The sequence below is a fragment of the Diaphorina citri genome, unplaced genomic scaffold, assembly GCF_000475195.1.
Source record: "Diaphorina citri unplaced genomic scaffold, Diaci psyllid genome assembly version 1.1 scaffold68, whole genome shotgun sequence".
In the NCBI taxonomy this organism is placed as follows: domain Eukaryota; kingdom Metazoa; phylum Arthropoda; class Insecta; order Hemiptera; family Psyllidae; genus Diaphorina; species Diaphorina citri.
In genome coordinates, this window is record NW_007377505.1 from 272,040 (window position 1) to 297,075 (window position 25,036).

At 37.1% G+C, this 25,036-nt stretch overlaps 2 protein-coding genes across 2 annotated transcripts in view; both read right to left on the reverse strand.

Annotated features, from left to right (window-relative positions):
• The window catches only part of LOC113471839, a 13,493-nt gene extending 8,533 nt beyond the window's left edge, over window positions 1-4,960 (reverse strand). The window contains exon 1 of the mRNA XM_026831282.1: window positions 3,928-4,960. Coding sequence (XP_026687083.1) covers window positions 3,928-4,667 — 740 coding nt within the window. The 5' untranslated portion in view covers window positions 4,668-4,960. The remainder of the gene's footprint in view (window positions 1-3,927) is intronic.
• An 11,515-nt stretch (window positions 4,961-16,475) lies between these two features.
• LOC103523550 (delta(3,5)-Delta(2,4)-dienoyl-CoA isomerase, mitochondrial) lies at window positions 16,476-23,758 on the reverse strand. The gene is made up of 5 exons (XM_026831243.1): window positions 23,684-23,758; window positions 23,182-23,317; window positions 17,960-18,176; window positions 17,022-17,148; window positions 16,476-16,603 (listed from the first exon to the last, which is right to left on the reverse strand). Exons 1-5 carry the CDS (start codon window positions 23,739-23,741, stop codon window positions 16,476-16,478), a joined length of 666 nt encoding a protein of 221 aa, XP_026687044.1. The 5' UTR covers window positions 23,742-23,758.
• Between the last annotated feature and the right edge of the window lie 1,278 nt (window positions 23,759-25,036).

The window sequence follows — 25,036 nt, forward strand, 5'->3', positions numbered from 1 at the left end:
TTGTTTTTTTTTTTTTTTTTTTTTGAGTAGCTACTTTAATCTACTGTCGTTTCCTCCCTATTGTAGATTTCATCGTCGTTCTAGCCAAATGTGTCTGTCCCTTGCTGCTCCCTTGAGTTGTTGATAGGATGAGCAGCCTATTTGCACCTGGATGTCTTGAAAATAGCTCTAGGTCTGCCTCTGGTTCGCTTGCCGATGATTTTTCCTTCAAATATGTTCTTCATGAATCGGTTGTCAACACTTAATAACAACACTTGGAAATGTTAATTAAGTGACATAGTGACACAATTAAAACTGCCTTGCGTTATCATCTGAAAACTAATGGCAGTCCAGAAACCTTGTAAAAAAAAGTCAAAATTATCAAAGGCGCAGATCAGTTGCGTCAGATTTTGTCACGTGCGTCAATCGTCGCAATCAGTAGGGTTATCAATAGAGACTGCACTCGTACTGCCCGTCATTCATAAACTGAAAGCAAAATGCGTGAAAATCGCTTAAAATATAGAAAGCTTCCTTTTTAGTTTTTGGCATCTCAGATGCAGATTTTCAAGAGAGAGAAACAATCAATAATCTGGGTTGCCATATGACACAGCATACTACTCAAACAGACATGTTACATTAAAATCAAATTGAAAAGATTAAAAAAAAAAAACATGGACAAATTGGTGTAGATGGTTGAGATTGTATCATCATTGCGGTGAGCTGTAGAGATGGCGATGGATAATAGCGAGCGTACCTTTAATATGATCAGGGCAAGTTCTTTTAATTTGTTCTTCCCGATGTTGTTTTTTGAAAAAGTCGAGCAGAAATGGGGAAAGTGCCTGGGGAGTGTGAAGCCCAAGGAATCGAATGCAGGGGCATGTAAGCGTATTTTCTCTTCAGCCTAGTTATTCAGTCGAATAAATGCTGAACTCTACAACTCTAATCGCGTTCACTTCATTTCACAAAGTAGTCTATGACGATGACTTTTTTCAGTTTTTCCCCCCTTTTCATTGATCGTTGTTTATAAACAGCAATCATGCATTTGATTGATAAAGCAAATATGTGATTCGACTGAAGCGAGTTGAAAATTTCATTCCCTACGTGTGCTTTTTAGAATTTGTATTCCCTCTCCCCTGCTCGACATTTGAACCTTGATAGGAATTCCTATTCACCAAGCGAGTATTTTTCTCTCAAATAGCAAATGTTCCAAGTCCCCTGAGGATTATTTTTATGAAAGTTCGACGGGACAGATCGTGTAGTTTTTGACGCAACAGAGCTCAATATTTTTTCAGCATTTCAGAACATTTATTTCTGAAGGATATCAGGGTAGTTTAGTCTAGGTAGAAACTACGTATTTATATTTTATACCTATCAGCATTTCAGAACATTTATTTCTGAAGGATATCAGGGTAGTTTAGTCTAGGTAGAAACTACGTATTTATATTTTATACCTAGGTATAATGTTGAGACGAACATTTTCTTCACTCCACTTTATCCCCATTCTTCGGTCACTTGGAAACCTGTCACTCAGAGACATATCGTTCCACATTTTCAACCCCTGAACGCATCGGACGAGTAAATGTAATTACAGAAAGGAAAACCATTTGTCATTTGCCTCCCAGCACCAGGCGGCTATTGACACAATCTATTTGTCACGTCAATAATGCGCCGTCAAAACCACCCAGCACATCAAGTCCACAACTGGGATAGATATTGTCGAAAATTTCTACGGAGACGGTTAGTTTCTTTTCCTTTTGTTATCTTGCTTTCCATTGTTGTATTTCTTTCTTTCCTTTCATTTCTTCCCCGCACAAGAAATTTTCCACATTGTCTTCATAGAATTTCTCTCTCTTGTTATCTCTTTTATTCTTTGGAACTCCTTGTTCCAAGGGGACAGGGATTTGTATAATCGAGATTGAGCAGTTCTGCTAGCCTCCAGGGCTCACAAATATGTCGACCCGTATTGAATGCGAATAAGAGATTTTCTTCTTTAATTTTCCAGACCAAGTCAAGCGTTTTTTGTGATTTATCGAAAAATACCTTGGTTCGTTTCGCTCCATTCTCGTGGTTTTCAGATACATGTACGTATGAATAGTATAAAAAGTAACAAGCTGGGCCCGCTGGGCCTTTTATTATGACTATCGTAATTTAATAAAGGAAGTACGGACTAAAAAGGAAAGAACATCCCCAACATTTCAATAATTCCACAGGAGAATTTTATTCAAATTCAAATGCTACACACGAAGCGTTATACATACATTAATGTTGACTTTACCTCCCCCTTTCTCTTTCTCTCTGATTCCCTCTATCTCTCTCTGATCCTTCCCTCTCTCTGATTATGTCTCTCCCTCTCTCTCTTTCCCTGATTCCATCTCTCTCTCTCTCTCTCTCTCTGATTCCTTCTTTTCCTTCTTCTCTCTCTCTCACACCCTCTCCTACTTTTCTTCTACTCCCATTACCTTTTGCTCGTTACCTACTGTTCTTTCTCTTTCTACCTACTTCTTTATATCCTTTTTCTTTTAATTATTACAACTGTTCTCTCACATTTTTTTTTCTTTTTTTTTTTTTTTTGAGCTTTCCACTATACCTTTTGTTATTACTATCGTAATTTAATAAAGGAAGGACGGACTAAAAAGGAAAGAACATCCCCAACATTTCAATAATTCCACAGGAGAATTTTATTCAAATTCAAATGCTACACACGAAGCGTTCAGAAACTGTATTTACTTCACCAGGGAGCTGCCAAGCACTCATATTAATTTCAAAAAGCTCTCGCTTCGAAATGAATTTAATATGCTTGATTCGTTCGAGTGTATTTGAAAATCATGACAGTGGGAAATTTGAATCTTCATAAAATCATAATTTAAAAATGGAGAATCAAATAGCTATTTATGATAAATATCGAATACCTAATTTTAGCAGATGAATAATCAGCAAGTTGTATTATTGCTGTACGTTATGTTAGAGATTGAGATATTAGACACGATTGAGATGAGCCGTCTTTGTTTTATCTTTGTAAAATCATTTAATTTTCAATTATAATACAGAATAGATTTCTCATTTTTAGTTGTCTTCTATATTGCACAAGGAAAAATTATAAAATATTTCATAAAAAAATTATAAATTACCAAGCTCAGTGGTGGGTAGTTGGGTGATTCATATTGAATTCAGTATAACTAATATTTACATTCTTCACTGCGTATTTTCCAATATGCTTTCATGGTCTTATCTTGTCACTCCAAATGAAATGCAGTCTGCTGATCTGCTCTACTTCTTTATCCTTGTGCAAATTCAATAACCGAAGCTCAGTTTCAATTTTTCAATTCGAGATGGATAAGGTAATGCTGAACTAGAGAAGTAAATGTTGAACTGTGTTTTGTTGTTCTAGCGAATTTTTTCTCTCGTCTTTAATACTCCATTAACATCTGACGCAAATACGTGCATATAATTATTTATATTGAGGATTTTATACCGGGTATTCCCGTCTTCAGCACACAGACGTGAAAAACACTCCAATAGCCACTAGCTAGACAACAAAACATTTTCTACCATAGAACTTTTACCTGTACTAATTACTGTCCAATCCATCTCTAATTAAATGATGGATGGGTTCTCTATTCAGGGATTTGTCCCCCTCTACTAACTTTGATGGCGAGCAGCGTTTACACCCATACCGAGTTTAAGTCAAGGTACGTGATGTAGGAAAACATCAGACATACAAACGTACTAGGTATATCACAAAGATAATACCTCTGTCATATCGTTGCAAAATTTTTGCTAACATTTGTCTAAAATATGGACAGTTCTCACATAAAATTTCAAATTTTATGCACCTTGTTTATCCTGTCCGAATAGGACTGAAAAGTCCCTTTACCCTTGTTATTGTATCATTGGGGACCTTTGTAGGGGACCCTACAAATATGCACAAATCTTTTCCGCTAGACTTACCTTATTCCTTGAACTGACAGAATCCATCCGAATATCCACTTGTTCAGCACACAATCCCACACTGGATTCGTATACTTCCCTCCAATCACATTCAAGATGAAATATTTTTCTTTTAATAAATAACTGTACATGGGGGTAGAACTCGTGTTCTGTGTATTGCGATAAGCCACCAGTAGCTTCTCCTTACCCTTGGCACTACGCTTGGCGAAGTAGGCGGCAATGGATGCTACATTGGCTTCCTTTTCCAACAAATCGTATGCTTTACTATAAAAATATTGGGTACTATTTAATCTTGCTAAATTATAAAATACACCTCTTAAAGATAAATATGATAAAGGGATGAGTTTGTGTGATATTGTTATATTTAATAATTTAATTGGGCAGATTATTTTACTAGTGTCTATTGAGGGTTTCGTAGTTGTTGGTTTGAATTGTGCATAGTCAATTGTTGTAGCAGGAACCACACTGCTAAAAGTTGAAGTGGTTACTTGTGAATTCTCAAGGAATTCATCTTCGTCTATTCGTTCAAACTCGGTTACACTGGATTCATGTGGGCTTGTTGGTTGAATAAATAAATTAGACTTGGTAGATTCAATATGAACATTAGATGAAGTCATGGGATATAAGGGATCATTAGTATCAAAGCCGGGAGTATCCGTTTCATTGTTAGACGATGATATAGATTGTATATCTACAAGTAATAACATGATTGTTAAAACTGCGATGCAAAAATTTAACATAGTTATTTTAATTCGTTATTTCTTTAGGAGTAACGTCTGTATTTTATTATTTTACACTGTATTCGTATCGTACAGATAAAGAAATAAAAATGTTTATGGCTTTAGTTTGATTACATTTTTTCATAGTTTACAAACAAAGAAATTATTTATATTGGAAAAGAATTTCATTTCGTTCGGTGTGCTTATGGAGATTCAGTTGATTTTTTTTTTCTTTTTTTACATTTTGTTTATTTTATTTTAAAGTTACTTGTTTTCTCGTCATGGATCATGAATGTTAGTTTTCTATGGAAGCTTTGTTTTCTTCCTCCCTCCCATATCTCTCATCCCTCTCTCCCATAACTCTTCCCTTCTCTCTCTCCCATATCTTTCTCTCTCAGTTTATTTATCCTTTCAAAATTTTTTCTCTAGAAAAAAAAGAAGAAAAAACAAGCAATTAGGTGGGGGTCGACAATAAAAGAACGGGGTTATCAACACACAAAGGCGCTAGTTTTAATGATCCCAAATTACACAAAAGCGACGAGAAAAACATATTGCATTAAATACTGAATTTAGCTGTTGTTGTTAACGTTTGCATTGACAATCAATCTTCAACATCCAGGTTCAGGAGTATTGCTACCTCTACCAGGTTTGTCCACAACTCCACACGCTACTCCACACCATGTCGACAACTTACAATACACCAGTAACTTATACTCATAGTTGGTGTACCTACCACAGTTGGTGTTGGTGTACCAACTGTGAAGAGTATAACAGATATAATGGAACGTCTTACGTTAGATTTCCAGATTAATCTCTTCAAAGTTAGGATAAGTAGTTCTTCTTTTCTGGTGTTCTTCTTTTCAAGATGAATCTCCATGCACAAAGTCACGTCAGAATCAATAGCTTACAATACTTTATAGTCGAGAGTACGAGTATGCGTGTCATGTGTGTTTGTTTCCGACCGACAAACGACAGTATGTAATAATGTGACAGTCATTTAAACCAAAACTGTACCGAGCTACCGAGGCGATACATAGCAAATATTGATAATGATTGCTCCATGCTCATGATAATGCTAAAGAATTGGGAGATATGTAGGCATAAAATATGTGTGCCCTAGAAATCTGGGAAAAAATTCCGAGTTCATAATTCATTCAACAGAACGATCAATATTTCTCCCTCCCACGTACCCTTCCTCCCTCCCATATATTTTCCTCTCTCCCAGACCTCTTCCCTTCTCTCTCTCCCATATCTTTCTCTCTCAGTTTATTTATCCTTTCAAAATTTTTTCTCTAGAAAAAAGAAGAAGAAAAAAACAAGCAATTAGGTGGGTTAACAATAAAAGAACGGGGTTATCAACACACAAAGGCGCTAGTTTTAATGATCCCAAATTACACAAAAGCGACGAGAAAAACATATTGCAAAACATGAACAGCGTGAACTTTGAAAGCGTGCGAGTATGGATGGCTAGGGTGGGTAAATTCTGAATGAAGCTTGAAGACTTGAAATTCATGAGAAGTAATTTCTTTTTGACACGAGGACGTATCTTGGTCTGAGTGTGGTCGGTTACATTTTGTTTATTTTATTTTAAAGTTACTTGTTTTCTCGTCATGGATCATGAATGTTAGTTTTCTATGGAAGCTTTGTTTATTATAAAAATATATCTGAATTTGTTTTTTACATATAGGGTATCATACTAGGTATCGGGATATTTTTTTTATAATTTAACACGATGTGTAACAGCATGTGACATTTTTAAACTGATTTAAAGGTATCGATTAACATGGACACTGTTTCTCAGGAGAGTTATTTTCCTTTTGACTTTGACGAAAAACAACGTATTTTGGTCTAACCATTTTAGGAATTTTGTTCTTTCCTGGAACGAGCTGGGTGGATAGTAGGTATTAATTATGTATTAATTCAGTCTCTAGTCTAGTCTGAGTTTGAAGACTCTTTGGAAGCCTGATCTCACTTTGTCCATGTCAGCACAAAGTGAAAAGAGGGGATTAGAGAAAATTATCTTCTCCGAAGAAGATGCTTTCAACGAAAGAATGAAAATAATTCGGGCACCTAATATAACATCTAATGAGTTTGAAAACAATGAAATGATAACAAGCTCCGAGAAGAAGAAAATCGAAAACAAAATATCAAGTTTCCCCACTTTCTCTTTCACTTTCTCCCTCTCTACCCCTTTCCTGTCTCATCTTTCTGTTTTTATCTTTCTCCCTGAAACTTACACCTTGAAAACTTTCTTTAATTCTTTCTCTCTAGGTCTCTATTAATTTCTTATTTTGTTTTACACTTTATCCTTCTTTTCTTTCTCTGCCTCCTTCCCTGTCTTCGTTTTCTCTCGTTCTTTATCCTTTACGCCTAAACTTGAAAACTCCAGCCTTTCAGTTTTCTGCCTGAAGTTTTAAATTGTGAAAGTTTTCCTTCTCAGAGCCTTGTTCATATTCAAGGTACCTTTTCATACTCTGCCGACTCCGCCGTCCTAAGCTGATTTACGAACCTCTCCTTTTTTGGGGGAGCATTTTAAAATATTTTGGATAGGACAACTAAAATTATGTCTCTCCCGCGCATTGATTTGAAACACTTCAAATTTACCTTGGTATAAGTACTTTTTTAAAATACATAATTTTAATATACATAATAACTTATATAGCCTCTTTAATCACTAGATGAATATGAATTTGTATTGTGAAAGTACCAGCATTTTTATTTTTTCTCAAGGAACCGAAGTCATATTTCATTGAATACCAAGCTCATTGGGTATAAGAAGAACTAAGAAAAGAGAAAAGGTAGTCATGGACACGAACAAGAGGTTTAAATTTGTCACATCTTGAAATTCAAATCTTTCTTTTGAAGTCTATTCGAGTATTTTGAATATTAGAAGCAACACTGGGAAAACATTATAATTACACATATTTAGTATAAGTACATATTTGCACATATTGCAAAACATGAACAGCGTGAACTTTGAAAGCGTGCGAGTATGGATGGCTAGGGCGCTAGGGTGGGTGAATTCTGAATGAAGCTTGAAGACTTGAAATTCATGAGAAGTAATTTCTTTTTGACACGAGGACGTATCTTGGTCTGAGTGTGGTCGGTACATATTTGCAATAACCACGAGCTATGTGACTGCCAAGTTCTATGGTTTAAAAAGCACACATGTTTTAGTTTTGTCTCTTTTGAAGTCATTTGTTGAACTTTTTGTTCTTATCTTTGTAAAAACTTTCATTTCATATTATATTAATACTTATGGTATCATTTAAGCTAATTTGAATTTATTGGTTGTGTGTGGAAAGTTAATCATTTGTTGTAATTTCATACAAAAACACATCCTAGCAACTTAGTTATACCTACACAGGAATGTTTACCTGTTTAATCACAAATTATTTATCAATGTGTTTTCATACCACTAGTTGATTTACATGATTCAATTTCTTATGTTGTAACCAATGCTGTGGATGGCTATTTCGACAGTCAAAGCTGCTATTGAACTAAAGAATATGTCGGTAGTTTCCATTCTGCAATGTGTTTTCATACCACTAGTTGATTTACATGATTCAATCTCTTATGTTGTAACCAATGCTGTGGATGGCTATTTCGACAGTCAAAGCTGCTATTGAACTAAAGAATATGTCGGTAGTTTCCATTCTGTGTTCACGACTGGGTGGGAGACTGCTTTTGCCAATAATTATCTGAAATCAAAAGAAAAATATGTCCATTACGGTACCTACTCTATTTTATTCCTTACATAACTTCGAAATAATGAACAAAGTGATAAAATGGATTTTGTTTATTATTTTTATAAATACTTTGTTGCATAATTTTCCATCTCTTTTTTGAAGTTGCATGTTGTTGGGACCTAAATTGGATATTGTTGCATTGAAAATTATGTAAAAAAAAAAAAAAAAAAAAAAAAAAAAAAAAAAAAAAAAAAAAACAAAGCAAAAATACCTCCTTTGATGCATTATCCACCTGAGCGCCTAGCAAATTAGAATAAAAAATAAAATGAAAATAAATAAATTATAGTGTGGAGTTGTGGACGTGTTTCAGGGCATGTTGATCGACCATAGTGTATTAGGTAGGTAATAATTTTATTCATTTCATTATATTTGCTCATTACAGGGTTATTTTTTTCAGGTGAAACTTAAATTATATTTGCATCTTCATTTATTTCGATTCAAATCATTCCCGGCTTCTTTTTTACATCTGAAATCATTCTGAGCCTCTACTTTTCACAGCCTTTGCTTGTTTTTCGTGTGGAAAATTTCTCAAGACTTGAAAATCCTCTGGCTTGTAAATAACATTCATCTTTCCATGCCTTTCTCCACCACCTTTCTTCGCATTTCCCTTTAAAGGTTTCTTTTCTAACCTTCTTCCCTTCCCTTCTCTGTCTTGCTCACAATTTATTTGCATTTTAATGACAACCAGAGGGAGAGAGGTGAGGAGAGGGAAGCAGCGAAATTATTTTTCAAAAAGGAGAGCGAAAAAAATGGAGAAGTGATGAAAAATGTTTTCTAAAACCTCTTGTAAAAAAAATCATATTCTTTTGTGCTGATTGTAACATTTGTTATTATTATCATTTCATCTTACGCCTTAGATAAGTTACGTGCGTTTTTCCCCCCTTCAAAACGGTGTCATTAGATATGTTTTTCTTCTTTTCTTTTGACATTAATCAGATCCATTCAAATTCCAAGGATTAATGTCAAAAGAAAAGAAGAAAAACATATCTAGCTATATGACTCCATTAGTCGAATGGTTGACGTGACAAGATGTAGATTCAGTAAAACGATATTTGAAATCAATTAAACAATAACCTCATGTCTAGGCCAGGCCAGAAAAACAAGCCTACAGTTTGAGATGAAGGAATCTCCTATCTTTATTTTCCGATTAAAAGAAGCTTAAAGCTTTTCTTTGCTATTTTCCTTCCAAATCTATTAATTCTGTAGGAGAGCTACGTACATCTCTTTGGGGATTTCCCTGATCTCAAGCACGTCGACTCTTTGTTACACTAATCCGAAAGTTTCAAGATTATTCGTTGAATTTTTTAATACTTTCAACAGGGAATAGGCTGAATTTTTCTTTTTTCGCCTGTTTTATTTGAATGAGGTCGGGAAAAGGTAGACCATACAATGTATGTAGGTATTACTTAAGAAAATATAATGTAGAATATTTCATATAAGAAATATGTAGAAAAGGTAGATATTAATTTTTTTGTGGATAAAAGCGAAATAAAAATACATATAATATAATCACAGAACTTGGAATATAAAATAAAATAGTACTTGGAACATGAAAGCAAAGAAAATGTAGGTTCTGGATTCAAAAGTAGGTACAGCTACCTACAGCTCAGGTTCAAACGTAGGCAAACCACTTTTAAAATTGAAATATGGAACAAGAAAGAACTAGAGAAATAGAAGGAAGGAGGGAGAGAAAGAGAAGAAGGGAGAGGGAGGAAGAGAAGAAGGGAGGAAAAGAGAGAAACCTCTAACCTACCTAGATCCCGGGCAGATAGGTACGTAGGCAAACCACTTTCAGAATTAAAATATGGAAGAAAGGAGATAGAAAGAAAGGAGGGAGAGAAAAGAAAGTTACCCACTATCTTCAAAAGGGAGGGAGAAAGAGAGAGAGAGAGAGAGAGAGAGAGAGAGAGAGAGAGAGAGAGAGAGAAGGCAAACTTTTTTACTACTTTAGATGAGTTATTACTTAGTTATTGCAAAAGTTCTGAACCAACTTGCGCAAGTCTGCATGCTGTCAAGTTGGAACATTTGGGGACACGGGACAAGGCAGTTAAATTTTAGACACTCTAGTGGAATATTCAACAAAAAAGACTTTAGAAGCGAATTTAAAAGAAATACTAAGATGTTTGTTCTGTGTACACCTTTGCATGTCCTTCATACTCCACAAAGATTTTTATAGATTATAGGCGAGAGATAACTACAAGAAATGGACAAGAGGAGAGTTGGTATCGGATACCCTAATAGATTTAGTCAGAAGACTAGCAATCGCTTCAATGCAGTGGACCCCGTAGAGGCGCGAACGACCTACTAAAAGGTTAAAGTACCTAATTGGACAAAAAAGAAAGAGCCAAAAATTGCTTTCTCTTTAGTTTAAACTGCCATCGGGGCGGACCGAAAAGTCGTGTTCAATTTTTCGACTGCGCCAGTAATCGACCCCGAGAACCGAAACTGGCCCGACGAGTGCCGTCAGTGGAAAGACCAGTGGAGTCGAACGTGAACATGATAAATTACTCGGGAGAAAATTTTACTGTCCAGCAGTAAAACAATCCCAAGAGACGAAGGGGAGGAGAGAATAAGGGGAGGAAGAAAGGTGAAGGAAGGAGGAGGAGAGAGGGGGCGGATAGATTGAAGAATAAGAAGATGAAGGAAGGAGGAGAGAGGGGAAGTATAAAAAGAAAAGGACATTAATTCCGTGTGTGAGATGGATGAGAAAAAGAAAGAGGAGGAGGAGAAGGAAGAGGAGGAGGTGGTGGAGGAGGTGGAGAAGGAAGAAGAAGAGGAGGAGGAAGGTGTGACTAAAGGAAGAGACGGGTAAGGAAAAAGGAGGAGAAAAATGGGAGGAAAAGGGATAGACGGAGAAGAAAAAGAAGAGGAGGAAAGAGTGGGATTTGACGGAAAAGAGAAGGTAAAAGAAGGGAATAGAAGGTAGGATAAGAGAAAGAGAGACAGGAAGGGAGATAGAAAACAGGGAATTAATTTTGTATGCCTTTAAACCTCGTAAAGTTTCTGAATTGTTAAGAGCTAAATCAAATTGGGTCAAACACGCTAAGGAGGGGAGACAAAGGAAAGGATACATGGGATACGGAGGAAGAGAGGGAGGGAGAGAGATGGAGAAAGGAGAGAATATAGGGTATGTGAAAAGGGTGGAAAAGGAAGTAGGGAAGGGCATGAAGGGATATATTGGGAAAGTTTTATCTTCCTTCCCTCCCTTTACGTATGCCTTTAAACCTCGTAAAGTTTCTGAATTGTTAAGAGCGAAATCAAATTGGGTCAAACACGCTAGGGAGGGGAGAGAAAGGAAAGGATACATGGAAAACGGAGGAAGAGAGGGAGGCAAAAAGATGGAGAAAGGAGAGAAGATAGGGTATGTGAAAAGGGTGGAAAAGGAAGTAGGGAAGGGCATGAAGGGATATATTGGGAAAGTTTTATCTTCCTTCCCTCCCTTTATCCTCTTTTACGATGAGAGCTAAAATCCCTCCTTTTTTCCCCTCACACTTATTCCTTCTCTCTCTCCTTCTCCTCCTCTCTCTCTCTCTCCCTCTCCTCCTGTCTCTCGCTCTCCCCCTCCCTCCCTCTCTTTCACTATTAATAGATTTTATGATTTTACAGTCATTTGGATTTGCTTTACGAACTACAATGGGCTAGAATGCTAGGTGAAAGCACACGTCGTAAATCAAAATCCATTTCATCTTACGCCTTAGATAAGTTACGTGGGTTTTTCTCCCCTTCAAAACGGTGTCATTAGATAGTAAGAGTATCCATCCATTCAAATTCTTGGAATTTCAAGATACCTACTATTTTCTGTATCTACTTAATGGCAGAAGAAAAGAAGAAAAACATATCTAGCTATAAGACTCCATTAGTCGAAAGGTTGACGTGACAAGATGTAGATTCAGTAAAACGATATTTGAAATCAATTAAACAATAACCTCATGTCTAGGCCAGGCCAGAAAAACAAATCAAAATCAGGGAAAAGGGAAGAGAGAACAAAATTCAGTTCCACTCATGTAATTACACATTCGCACAATACCTGAGAGGAGTCGTAAATCAAAATCAGGGAAAAGGGAAGAGAGAACAAAATTCAGTTCCACTCATGTAATTACACATTCGCACAATACCTGAGAGGACAATACAGCCAAAATTAAAGATATATCCATCCCAGAATAGGTAGGTAAAACAGGTATCTAATATATCCATAACTGAAGAAAAAATAGGTACCTAATTACAAAATTGGACCTCAAACAGAGATCTCAAGGAACATAAAACCATATAACGGTCCCTCCCTTTATCCTCTTTTACGATGAGAGCTAAAATCCCTCCTTTTTTCCCCTCACACTTATTCCTTCTCTCTCTCCTTCTCCTCCTCTCTCTCTCTCTCCCTCTCCTCCTGTCTCTCGCTCTCCCCCTCCCTCCCTCTCTTTCACTATTAATAGATTTTATGATTTTACAGTCATTTGGATTTGCTTTACGAACTACAATGGGCTAGAATGCTAGGTGAAAGCACACGTCGTAAATCAAAATCAGGGAAAAGGGAAGAGAGAACAAAATTCAGTTCCACTCATGTAATTACACATTCGCACAATACCTGAGAGGACAATACAGCCAAAATTAAAGATATATCCATCCCAGAATAGGTAGGTAAAACAGGTAATATATCCATAACTGAAGAAAAAATAGGTACCTAATTACAAAATTGGACCTCAAACAGAGATCTCAAGGAACATAAAACCATATAAAGAACAAAAATATCAAGATGGAAATGTTTACTTATCGTCCTTGATTATCCATATTATTTTAAAATTACTTGTTAGACAAATTCACTTCTATTTTTAGAGCTAACCAAAAATTGTGACATAATAGCACAATTATTTGCATTTATTTATTTTCAGAGCTAGGGAATTAAATTTAGGAGAAAAACTTTATCCTAATTACAAAACTCAGTTCCACACATGTGACATTTCAAGAATAAATAGGTCACATATGCGACAGTTGTGACATTCCAGCCACAAATATGACATACATCTGACATTCCTGGCACAAATATAACACACATGAGGCATTCCGGACAAAGTCATGTGACATTCTGGAATAAAATTATAATAATAATAATAATAATAATAATTATTATTATTATTATTATTATTATTATTATTATTATTATTATTATTATTTCGTGTCCAGAGGAATAAATATGACTCATATGTATGTGACATTGAAGTCACAAATATGACATACATTTGACATTCCTGGCACAAATATAACACACATGTGGCATTTCAGTCACAGGTCAAAAATGTTATTCCCGGCACAAATACATCCATACATCTGTGATTTCCGTCACAAACATGATACAGTGTGACATTCTACCCACGTCACGAACATGACACACACGTGACATTCAGGGCACAAAAAATATGACATTCCTGACACAAATATGACACACATGTGACATTCCTGGAACTAATGTGACATACATGTGACATTCCAGCCATAAAATATGACTTTCCTAACACGAATATGACACACATGTGACATTCCTGGAACAAACAAGAGACACCATGTGGCATTCCAGCCACAAATAATATGACATACATATCACATGTGGCTCTTTTCCGGAACGAGAAGTTTCAGAAAGATATGAGCTCCCATTGGAACTGTCATTCTATAAAGAGCATATTATTATAAATAACATCAATTTGTTTACCTCAATTGTTTACCTCAATGTGTGTAAGGGGCGAGGTCCGTTTTTATTTCGAGTTTTTCCATTTCCAAACATTTTTAAAAGCCATTAAAAAAATCTTGGACTCGTCTTCTTGTTTATGGGAAGATATTAAAATGAAATCAGCTCGGAAACATCGTATAACGTGTGTTATAAAACTGTTTTTATGGGTGTGTTAAATACAATTTACATTGAAAACAAAAACACGGGAACGATCGGATTCCTGTTGTATTTTTCACAGGAATTAGAGACAAAAGCAACTCAATATCTACCAGTATTCACTGGGGAGCTTTGGAAAAGCAAATCGCACGTTTTCACACGCACAAACACTTGAAAATGGATTGATATCCTGTGCCACTTCACTTATCCAGCACGATTCTCGTTGGACTAACACTGCCCGGAATGTACATGTGAGCGAAATCCTATTCCCTTTTGGGTGAGAGAAAAAGCTGTTAAATGTCCCAAAAAACACGCACGCATACACACTTCTGACACATTGCCTTCACGATAAGAAGCGTATCACACGCGATTACGACGACACGGCCCAAAACTGCAAACTGACGAGAGAAGAAAATTCTGCTCTCTTTTTTCTCCGTAGAATTTTTTCTCTCCAAACAGATGAACACAAGAATACACACACAAAGCGGAATTCAACGCAACATAAAACGAGCTTTGACGAGGCAGACCGAACGTTGCGGGTATTCTTCTTCTTCTTCTCCTCCTCCCTTTCTTCTTTTTCTTTCTCTTCTTCCTCCTCGTTTTTCCACATAAAACACAATACAGGGGATTTCAAAAGTTCCCGCTCTTTGCGCGAGATACAACTCTTCAACTTTGTGGTGTTACTGTTGTTCTCTCCAAACAGATGAACACAAGAATACACACACAAAACGGAATTCAACGCAACATAAAACGAGCTTTGACGAGGCAGACCGAACGTTGCGGGTATTCTTCTTCTTCTTCTTCCTCCTCCTCCTCCCTCTCTCTCCCGTTCTTCTTCTCCTCCTCCTCCCTTTCTTCTTTTTCTTTCTCTTCTTCCTCCTCGTTCTTCCACATAAAACACAATACAGGGGATTTCAAAAGTTCCCGCTCTTTGCGCGAGATACAACTCTTCAACTTTGTGGTGTTACTGTTGTTGTAATTTGAACGTAAAATTCAAGGATTATAGGGAAGAACGCAGAAAGAAGAGAACAAAAGCGAAACGACTCAAGTAGGGAACAGTGGGATTATGAACCCCAAGTAGCTAGCAACGGTGACCCCAATACGGAAAAATCTGGTGTGAACATCACACGACTTTCTATTACATTTGCACAACTGTAAGTCGGACAGTTCTAAAAGTTTCACCATTCGATTCATTGTTGTAATTTGAACGTAAAATTCAAGGATTATATGGAAGAACGCAGAAAGAAGAGAACAAAAGCGAAACGACTCAAGTAGGGAACAGTGGGATTATGAACCCGAAGTAGCTAGCAACGGTGACCCCAATACGGAAAAACCCCTAATAGAGCGGAAAAAGAGGGAAAAAAAGTACTAGAAGGAAAAGAGAAAAAAAGTACTACGGTTTTTACTAGAATATCCGGAGGGGATGGAAAAAAGTACGATCTCAAAATGGTATCATTTTTATTAAACACACGAGGGGGGGGGGGGGGAAATTGTGGGAAGAACTTTAGGATCAACTATTCAATTCAATTCAATTCAATTCAATTCAATTATTCATTTATTGAACATAATAATAGATATACAAAGGTGTTTTGAGAAAGACACGATTCGTTTTGAGAAAGACACGACTGTTTTGAGAAAGACACGACTCGCCGAATCGAACATAATAATAGATATACGGTATTCATCAAGAAAAAAGTACTTCAGTATAAGTAGATATTTGTGTAAATTACTTGTACATAACATTTTAGAAATATAAACACTGTGAGTCCTCCTGTATGATAGGCACGGGAAGTAATGATAATAATAATATTGATCAAACTTAACGTAGATATGTGTTGGGGTGAGGAGGAAGAGGTATAGGGGGAGGAGAAGGAGGAGGCGGAGATTCCCCCTCTCTTTTGCCTTTTCCTGTATTTTCATCCTCTCTGTTTATTGTCTAGTTACTGTTAATATCCCTGCCAGTCAAGCTTTTAGTACCTCTCGTATAAGTTTATCAAGCACGGCTTGTAGGGTATGTAATTGCTGGTATTATACAGAAACAAACTTATAAACTTAAAATCAATACAGAAATAATCACAAGCAAAGAAACAATGTCATTATCTGAAGAAGGTGAGTAACCTAAAGTCTTGCTTTTAGAATTAGGACCATTCAAAGAAGTTTTGATTTTAGAATTAGGACCACTGCAAAGAAGTTTTGATTTTAGAATTAGGACCATTCCAAAGAAGTTTTGATTTTAGAATTAGGACCATTCCAAAGAAGTTTTGATTTTAGTAGACTTTGATTGCCTATGATACGGGGAAGTCTTTGCAGAGCGCCAACATCTGCGGTTAAACCTGAAAACAAACAGAACATGGTTGAAACCAGGCCCCAATTCCAGAAAGACATTTACAAATGCCACGATATTATTACGTAATATTACAGAATAAAAATCATTAGAAACAGTTCATACCCGTTATCGTAGTTTCAGTGACGTCAAAATATTGAGAATTGTGACGTACAAAGTTGCCTCAAGAACAGGCCGCAGTTCAGCCAGTAAATTCGTGAGACAAAAGTTTTGGCGAGGACACCCATTAAACATACTTTTAGCACACCTGGTTAGCTTGAAGGGTAGTATGTCTGCCTCATAAGCGCTAGGTCACGGGTTCAACTCCCACTCGGGGAGGATTTTATTCCAAACAGATAAGATTCGTTCTCACGGCTGGCTTCTTGTCTACTCTCTCTTCGGCACGATGTACTAGGTCTTCCACTTACCTATGTCAACTTCTTTCAACGTAAACCACGCATCTTTGGTCGCATATCTTATGTCTGCTGCTGTGATCAAGCTCATACCTCCCCCAATGCAAGCTCCATGCACGGCAGAGATCACTGGTTTCGGACACTGGAATACAGAAATGAGAAGATTAGGTAATCAGCAATGTTTACTTTCCTTATACAAAAGTAAGCAATAACTTCGAGACATACCTAAGTTTGTTGGCAAGTAGGTTGGAGAGTAGCGCGTCTGCCTTGTAAGCGCTAGGTCAGAGGTTAGATTCCCGCCCGGGGCGGATTTTATTATAAACAGTAAGGTTCATCCTCGGAACAACTTGCTTTCTCCAATCTTGTCCTCTTTCTCTCTTCGATTTCGAGACAATGACACCTTTGTTGTTAAAGTTACTTCAATCAAACGTTTTAACCCATTAGTGCGCATCCTATTTTTAAGACACTCAGAAAAATGGTGACATAACTTAGTGAGATTTTATTTTTTAATGGTCCAAATTGATCGTACTGAAAGTTGAACTGTTTGTTTATCACCCAGCTAAAGAACCAAAACACCCAATTTTCAAAGAAATATTCCACAAAAACGAACAAATAAGGTTCGTCCTCCGAACGACTTGCTTTCTCTTATCCTATTTTCTTTCTCTCTTCGATTTCGAGACAATGACACCTTTGTTGTTAAAGTTCCTTCAATCAAACGTTTTAACCCATTAGTGCGCATCCTATTTTTAAGACACTCAGAAAAATGGTGACACAACTTAGTGAGATTTTATTTTTTAATGTTCCAAATTGATTGTACTGAAAGTTGAACTGTTTGTTTATCACCCAGCTAAAGAACCAAAACACCCAATTTTCAAAGAAATATTCCACAAAAACGAACAAAACTTACTTTATGCACTAATGGGTTAAAATAAAAATAACAAAAGAAAACTCACCCTTTCCAAACTGGATATAGATTTCTGATAGGTGGTGATGAGTTTCCTCAATATCTTGCTCTTCCTGGCAACATCCTCTTGTTCAGCTATTTCCTGGCCTAGCGATAGCATGCCGGATAAATCCAGTCCGGCAGTGAATATTTTGCCGGCGGCAGACAGAACGATAACCCGACACTCTTCATTTTCACTCAGCGAGTCGAAACATTCGCCAATCTCCCTGTAGATGGTTGGAAATGGTTGAATTTAATTATCTCAATATCTTGCTCTTCCTGGCCACATCCTCCTGTTCAGCTATTTCCTGGCCTAGCGATAGCATGCCGGATAAATCCAGGCCGGCAGTGAATATTTTGCCGGCGGCAGACAGAATGATAACCCGACACTCTTCATTTTCACTCAGCGAGTCGAAACATTCGCCAATCTCCCTGTAGATGGTTGGAAATGGTTGAATTTAATTAGGAATAATAATAATAATATGGACCTATTGCAATACTTCATAGCTTTATACTTTAGTTGAATATCATTAATAGGGGAAAATGAAATCTTTTTTGTTTTACAATATTATTTTATTCACTACCATACCGGGTTTCGCCAATTTATAAGTTTATAGTTTCGCTATACTTCAGTAATAGAAAGTAAAAAGTGTTTCACCGCCGTTTTTGTTTCGTAGCAATGAATCTGCTACATTAGACTCGTGTGGTCTCTGTCGTAGCGTGCCCATCCCGTAGTATGCCTCTCATCAGATGGGCAAGAAGAGACACAATACTTCTCATGTAGGTGCTGGATGAACACGAGAACACCAAAAAGTAGACCGTTGACATATTTGCATTATTTGCCATCGAAATTATAGACCTTTCTTTGTGCATGGTGGGGATCGAATCCGGTACCTTCTGCATGGCAATTTAGGAAGCGTTACCGCTGGTCTAACCATGTCACCATTTCTCAGCATTGGCCAAAGTTCGGAAAATTGACTAACACGACTATGAATATCATAAAACCCCATAAAATCAATGACCAGTGTGACAAGCATTTCTAATTCTCAATCAACTGAAGCCACAATCCCACATGTAGCACTAATGTCCAAAGCACACTTAACGTGTCCGATTCCTATGGGAATAAATTTCAATCGTGCGTTGAAAAGAAATTTGCTCGAATATTTCAAGAGATTAGAGCGTTTCTTTCCAAGTACCAATCACAATACAACACCTGTGGACATACTCAGAAATCAATCAGAAAACTAGGTATGAACCAGGGCCATATTCAGGGGAAGGGCCAAGGGGGGCTGCCCCTCCTCAGGTATGTTATTTGTACTTTTTACATGTAAAAACTAATGGGGGGTACTCCGGACCTTTTGGGTTTGGATTTTTAGGACCCCCCTCACTAAAGTCCTGGATCAAGGCCCGGGGATAGCAGCTTAACTCCAAACACAAAAAACCCACTCAGAGGCCTAAGTGTAGGGGTAAACAGCCGTAAAGGATGGGTCAAGCTTCCAAGAATCTAAAATCCTGACTACGGGCCTGGTATTAATACACGCCGAAATTAATTACACCATCAACCTAATTGTTCGTTTTTTTCACACATAACAGTAATTGTCCCCTATTGTCTCGGCAGTCGTGCTATTGTGGGCCGCAAATAATCTAGCTTCATTTTCCGTAGGTTTAAATTATGAACAGATTCATTTTCCGCAGGATTATTCATGATCATGAGCAATGGACTATGCTCCAAATAGGTAACGGTAGAACAAACTCGATAACCACCGAGACCGAGTGGGTATCATACTAGGCTTGCATGCCGGAGGTCCCGGGTTCGAATTCCGGCAGGGTCTATTTTTTAACTCTGTGCTTGGAATACAGGTTATACGGGGTGCACTTAGCCTGGTGAGGACAATCGAGCAGCTATTTTAATCGAGGAAATCAAAAATAAAATAAAATGATACATTTAAGTTGTTGTTGTTGTTGTCATAGCGTGACATGATCACTTACTCGTAGCATATTTTTAGATTTTGTTAGTCATTGTAGTTATCGAAAAAGGAACAAAGTTGACTCTGTGCTTGGAATACGGGTTATACGGGGTAAGGGGATGCACTTAGCCTGGTGAGGACAATCGAGCAGCTATTTCAATCGAGGAAATCAAAAATAAAATAAAATGATACATTTAAGTTGTTGTCATAGCGTGACATGATCACTTACTCGTAGCATATTTTTAGATTTTGTTAGTCATTGTAGTTATCGAAAAAGGAACAAAGTTACAAGGATACAAGGAACAAATACAATACAAGGTAGGTAGCAGTCATTGTAAGTTGTAGTAGTACTTACTAGCAAATACTAAAAATGAAATAGCTGTGATAACGTCAGGTGAAAAGGTTATCACATGAAGAATTCGTTTAAAAGAGCACAGGTAGAGCGGTATAAGCGGTTGATAAACAATCAATTAGGGATTTCGTAATTGCTAAGAGGAAATGCCATGATAGGTACGTGCAGGAACAAAGTTACAAGGATACAAGGAACAAATACAATACAAGGTAGGTAGCAGTCATTGTAAGTTGTAGTAGTACTTACTAGCAAATACTAAAAATAAAATACCAGTGATACCGCCAGGTGAAAAGGTTATCACATGAAGAATTTGTTTAAAAGTGCACAGGTAGAGCGGTATAAGCGGTTGATAAACAATCAATTAGGGATTTCGTAATTGCTAAGAGGAAATGCCATGATAGGTACGTGCACTGCGGTCTAAAGGTCTAGGTCTTTAGAGCTAGACAGAATTCTAGAAGTAGAACTTCGTCCAGTGAATTCTAGAAGACAATGACTACTACGCAATCTATGCATGTAGGTGTTTGTTCGATAGAGATTTAACTGAATACCTAACTGCTAAGGTTGTTTGACGGGGTTTGACGGGAAGGTTTTAGTTTTATCGTCTATTTGGTGACAAGCTACCCGTTCCCTCACATTATTCTCATGAAGACCGAGTGGGGCAGGGGCTTTTGGTCAGTAATTAAGTATCACCCATTCGCATACTAACCAAGTGCAACGTTACTTAACTTCAGGGATCCATTGGAAACTGGGGCATTTAAAGTGCTATTGCCGTGCCGCTGTGCTGGCTAAAATAAAGATGAAATTCTTTTATGTGTACATCAGAGATATCACTTGCCTAAAAAATGCTTCGATTTGCCGTCTCAAACAGGGATTTTTAAAATCGGTATGATTGTAAGGGCCACATGAGAGTCGGCCTTGGAAATGAACATACAATTTCCCAATATTACCATATTTACTCTTTTTCCTTTTTGAACCTCCCCGAAGGGCCAAAGGTTGATCCAGAGCACACCTTAATCCACGTGAAATGTTGTAAGCACAAGGTATAAACACATGGAAAAGCACATGGGAACCCATATGGTACCTATAAGCACATTGGGAATCAAGGTACATCCATACATATAACTTATAAACACATGGATACCCATACCGTAAAAGCACATTGGTATGCACTAGGTACGTATAAGCACATGGAAATTCACAAGGTATGAGCACATTGGAAGACACATGAATGATAGAACCACGAGTACTATGACACATGGGGGAACATGAGTGTCTTATCTTGCTTTTGAGTTTGAGTACACACTTTGAAAGCTCACCAAGAGGGTAGCTATATCTACTTGTGGACTGGCTAGATAAGTAGAATATGTATTACTTTCGGATTTTCCCTCTTCGATTATAGTGCTTTTACTAAACCATAGGAAATCCAAGATGGCGCATCATCAGAATCGGTGGGGCTGAGATTTTGACAATTTTGACTAGCTCCTCCTTTGCCTTCAAAAGGTTAAGTTAGGTTAGAGTATACCCCGAATATACTTTCAGCCGGATAAGGAGAAGAAATGAGAGAGGAGAGGAGGGGAAGAGAATAGGGAGGAGAGAGGACGATAGGGGAGGAGAGAAGAGAAAGAGAGAGCTAGATAAGTCTCTGCATTAATTATCATTAGAGTAATAGAGAGATCATTGGGCAGGTGTTAACAGTTCAGTCCAGAGAGATTCAGTTAAGTCTGTGCTGCAGTGATAAGTCATCTAATCTGAACAGTCTGACCACTGTCACTGAGCAAAACACCAAATGTAAGTCCATTTTTACTTTCTATTTCTTATCTAAGTATTCAACTCGGAAAAAAGTTCAACTTTCAAAGCTCAACTAGCTATCTTATTTTGGCGTACTTAAGTACACATTTTGATAATTGTTTTAGAGGAAACTGATTTCAAATATTTGATTCTAGTATTCATTTTGCAAAAGAAATTCATATTTGAAAAATAATCCAAGTACCTCTACATATGCAGAGGGTTCAGAGGGTCTATCAATAGGTACCTACTACTTCTAAGTAGACAGTTTATAAAATCCAGACAATTCCATCCTATCAGCATATGGCGTGTGGCAAAGGTAAACAAATCCACCTACTTTGTTCAACTATTTTTAAACGTAAATCACGCATTCATCAGCCACAATTCACGAATGTTTACATTCCTTGCAACTCATGTCAAAGGTTCCCTGATTATAAATTGAGAGTGCTTCCAAGTTTGTTTATGTGTGAGGGGGGACTGTTGACTATTTGTTCAAAGGCTCATAGATAATAACGTAGGGATACGAGCTATGGTCGATTTTATCTGTATTGGTTTTTTATTGAGTCAACATTACAGGTATGCCTTGTGTAAATCAAAACAAAATGCTGTTAATCTTACATAATAATATAGATTTGGTTTTCATGTCTTGAATAGGAGAATCCTTATATGTATCAGCCCCAACACTTGAAGTATTTTTTTCCCAAGTGGACAAGGACAAGTGGGTAACATGATAGGTTTGTACCACACCTACTCCAGCAGCCCTGGCTTTGATTCTCAGGAGACTCAAAAATTTCCCAGGTCTGTGCTTTCACTCAGCCTCATGGGGGATTGGGTACATAACTTTAAAGAGCAGTCACCAGTAGAAGCACTACAAATTAAAAAGTATTGCAAAGAAGGAACTTGCCCCCAAATTTACAATCTCTTGCTCTCTTGACTAGTTTTTGACAGAGAGTCAGGCCATTTTTTAGACATTTTTCATGCATCTGCACTTGTGGAAAAGGCAATATACTTACCCCTCAATGTCAGCCTTTAGACCTAGTATTTCCATTCCTAGGTGGTTAGTAATGCTGTGACACCCACAAAAGTTGTGAGGATCCCTAGCTTCACCTTACATAAGTTGATACTTACAGCCACATGGTATGATTCATTGCATTCAGCTTGTCTGGTCTATTGAGCTCAACATGAACAACAAATTGTTTGGGTACATGCACAACCAAAGTCTTGTAAGTGTCTGGTGTGAATGATGCCATGGCTCGGGTTAAATCTAAAACAGCACAAAAACGAGATTTGATTACAGAAAGAAGAAGAAGAAAGGCAATGTTAGCAACTAGGTACTTAGATGTTTAAGTTTTTTTTTTATTATTGGAAAGTGTGAGGGGAAAAAATCACAAGGGTGCATAAGTGATCTAATTATGTATATGGATTGAATCATTAATAGGGATAGGTGGTACTTATGTGGGATTATGCAAACTAGTTGATTTGTTGATTTTTCACAAGCTTACTTGTTTGACCCCCTTTACTCAAATATCCATCAAACTTACTTTTAGCAACTATGTAAACTAGGTGATTTGTTGATTTTTCACAAGCTTACTTGTTTGACCCCCTTTACTCAAACTTCCATCAAACTTACTTTTAGCAATGAAAGGTTTTCCTAGAGTATATTTGAAGGTGCTAGCCAGACAATTCATTATTTTGATTGTAAGCACACAGACCCTCAATGTCAGCCTTTAGACCTAGTATTTCCATTCCTAGGTGGTTAGTAATGCTGCAACACCCACAAAAGTTGTGAGGACGTGAAGCTGGACGTCAGATAAGTAAATACTTACAGCCACATGGTATGATTCATTGCATTCAGCTTATCTGGTCTATTGAGCTCAACATGAACTACAAATTGTTTGGGCACATGCACAACCAAAGTCTTGTAAGTGTCTGGTGTGAATGATGCCATGGCTCGGGTTAAATCTAAAACAGCACAAAAAAGAGATTTGATTACAGAAAGAAGAAGAAGAAAGGCAATGTTAGCAACTAGGTACTTAGATGTTTATTTTATTTTTTTTTTTTTTATTGGAAAGTGTGAGGGGAAAAAATCACAAGGGTGCATAAGTGATCTAATTACCTATGTATATTGATTGAATTATTAATAGGGATAGGTGGTACTTAATGTGGGATTATGCAAACTAGTTGATTTGTTGATTTTTCACAAGCTTACTTGTTTGACCCTCTTTATTTAAACTTCCATCTAACTTACTTTTAGCAATGAAAGGTTTTCCTAGAGTATATTTGAAGGTGCTAGCCAGACAATTCATTATTTTGATTGTAAGCACACAGAATCAATTTTTACTGGTCTCTGAAAATAAACAACATTGATAGGTAAGTAATAATTACAGATCTTTATCACTTAGTACAAAGAAAAGTGCAAGATACAAGATGAAAAGTTGTAGTTGCTTCACAAAGGAGCCCCAGGTTTTCGTGAAAGCAAAATCTACTTTCAGAAATTATTTTCACAGGTCAAGAAGACATGTCCGGACATTCAAATGACTTGCATGCAAGTCATTTGACCTTTGTAAATGTAATATGCCAGCTTTCATGAAAGTGTGACTAGCTGGCATGCCCATTGCACGCAAGTTATTATTATTAAACCTGTGAATGCAATGTATCAGGCTCTCATAAAAGTGTGAAGGGGTGTCTCTTGCATGCAACTTGACCCATATGAATAGGAAATAAAAACAGCTTACTTCTAGGTTATCACTTGTTGCTCACATATCAACTAGAACATTTCTCTCATTAGTGCAAGTTATTATACCTGTGAATGCAATGTATCAGGCTCTCATAAAAGTGTGAAGGGGTGTCTCTTGCATGCAAGTTGACCCATATGAATAGGAAATAAAAACAGCTTACTTCTAGGTTATCACTTGTTGCTCACATATCAACTAGAACATTTCTCTCATTAGACTACAAAGAATGGCGATTTTGGCAGATCTCC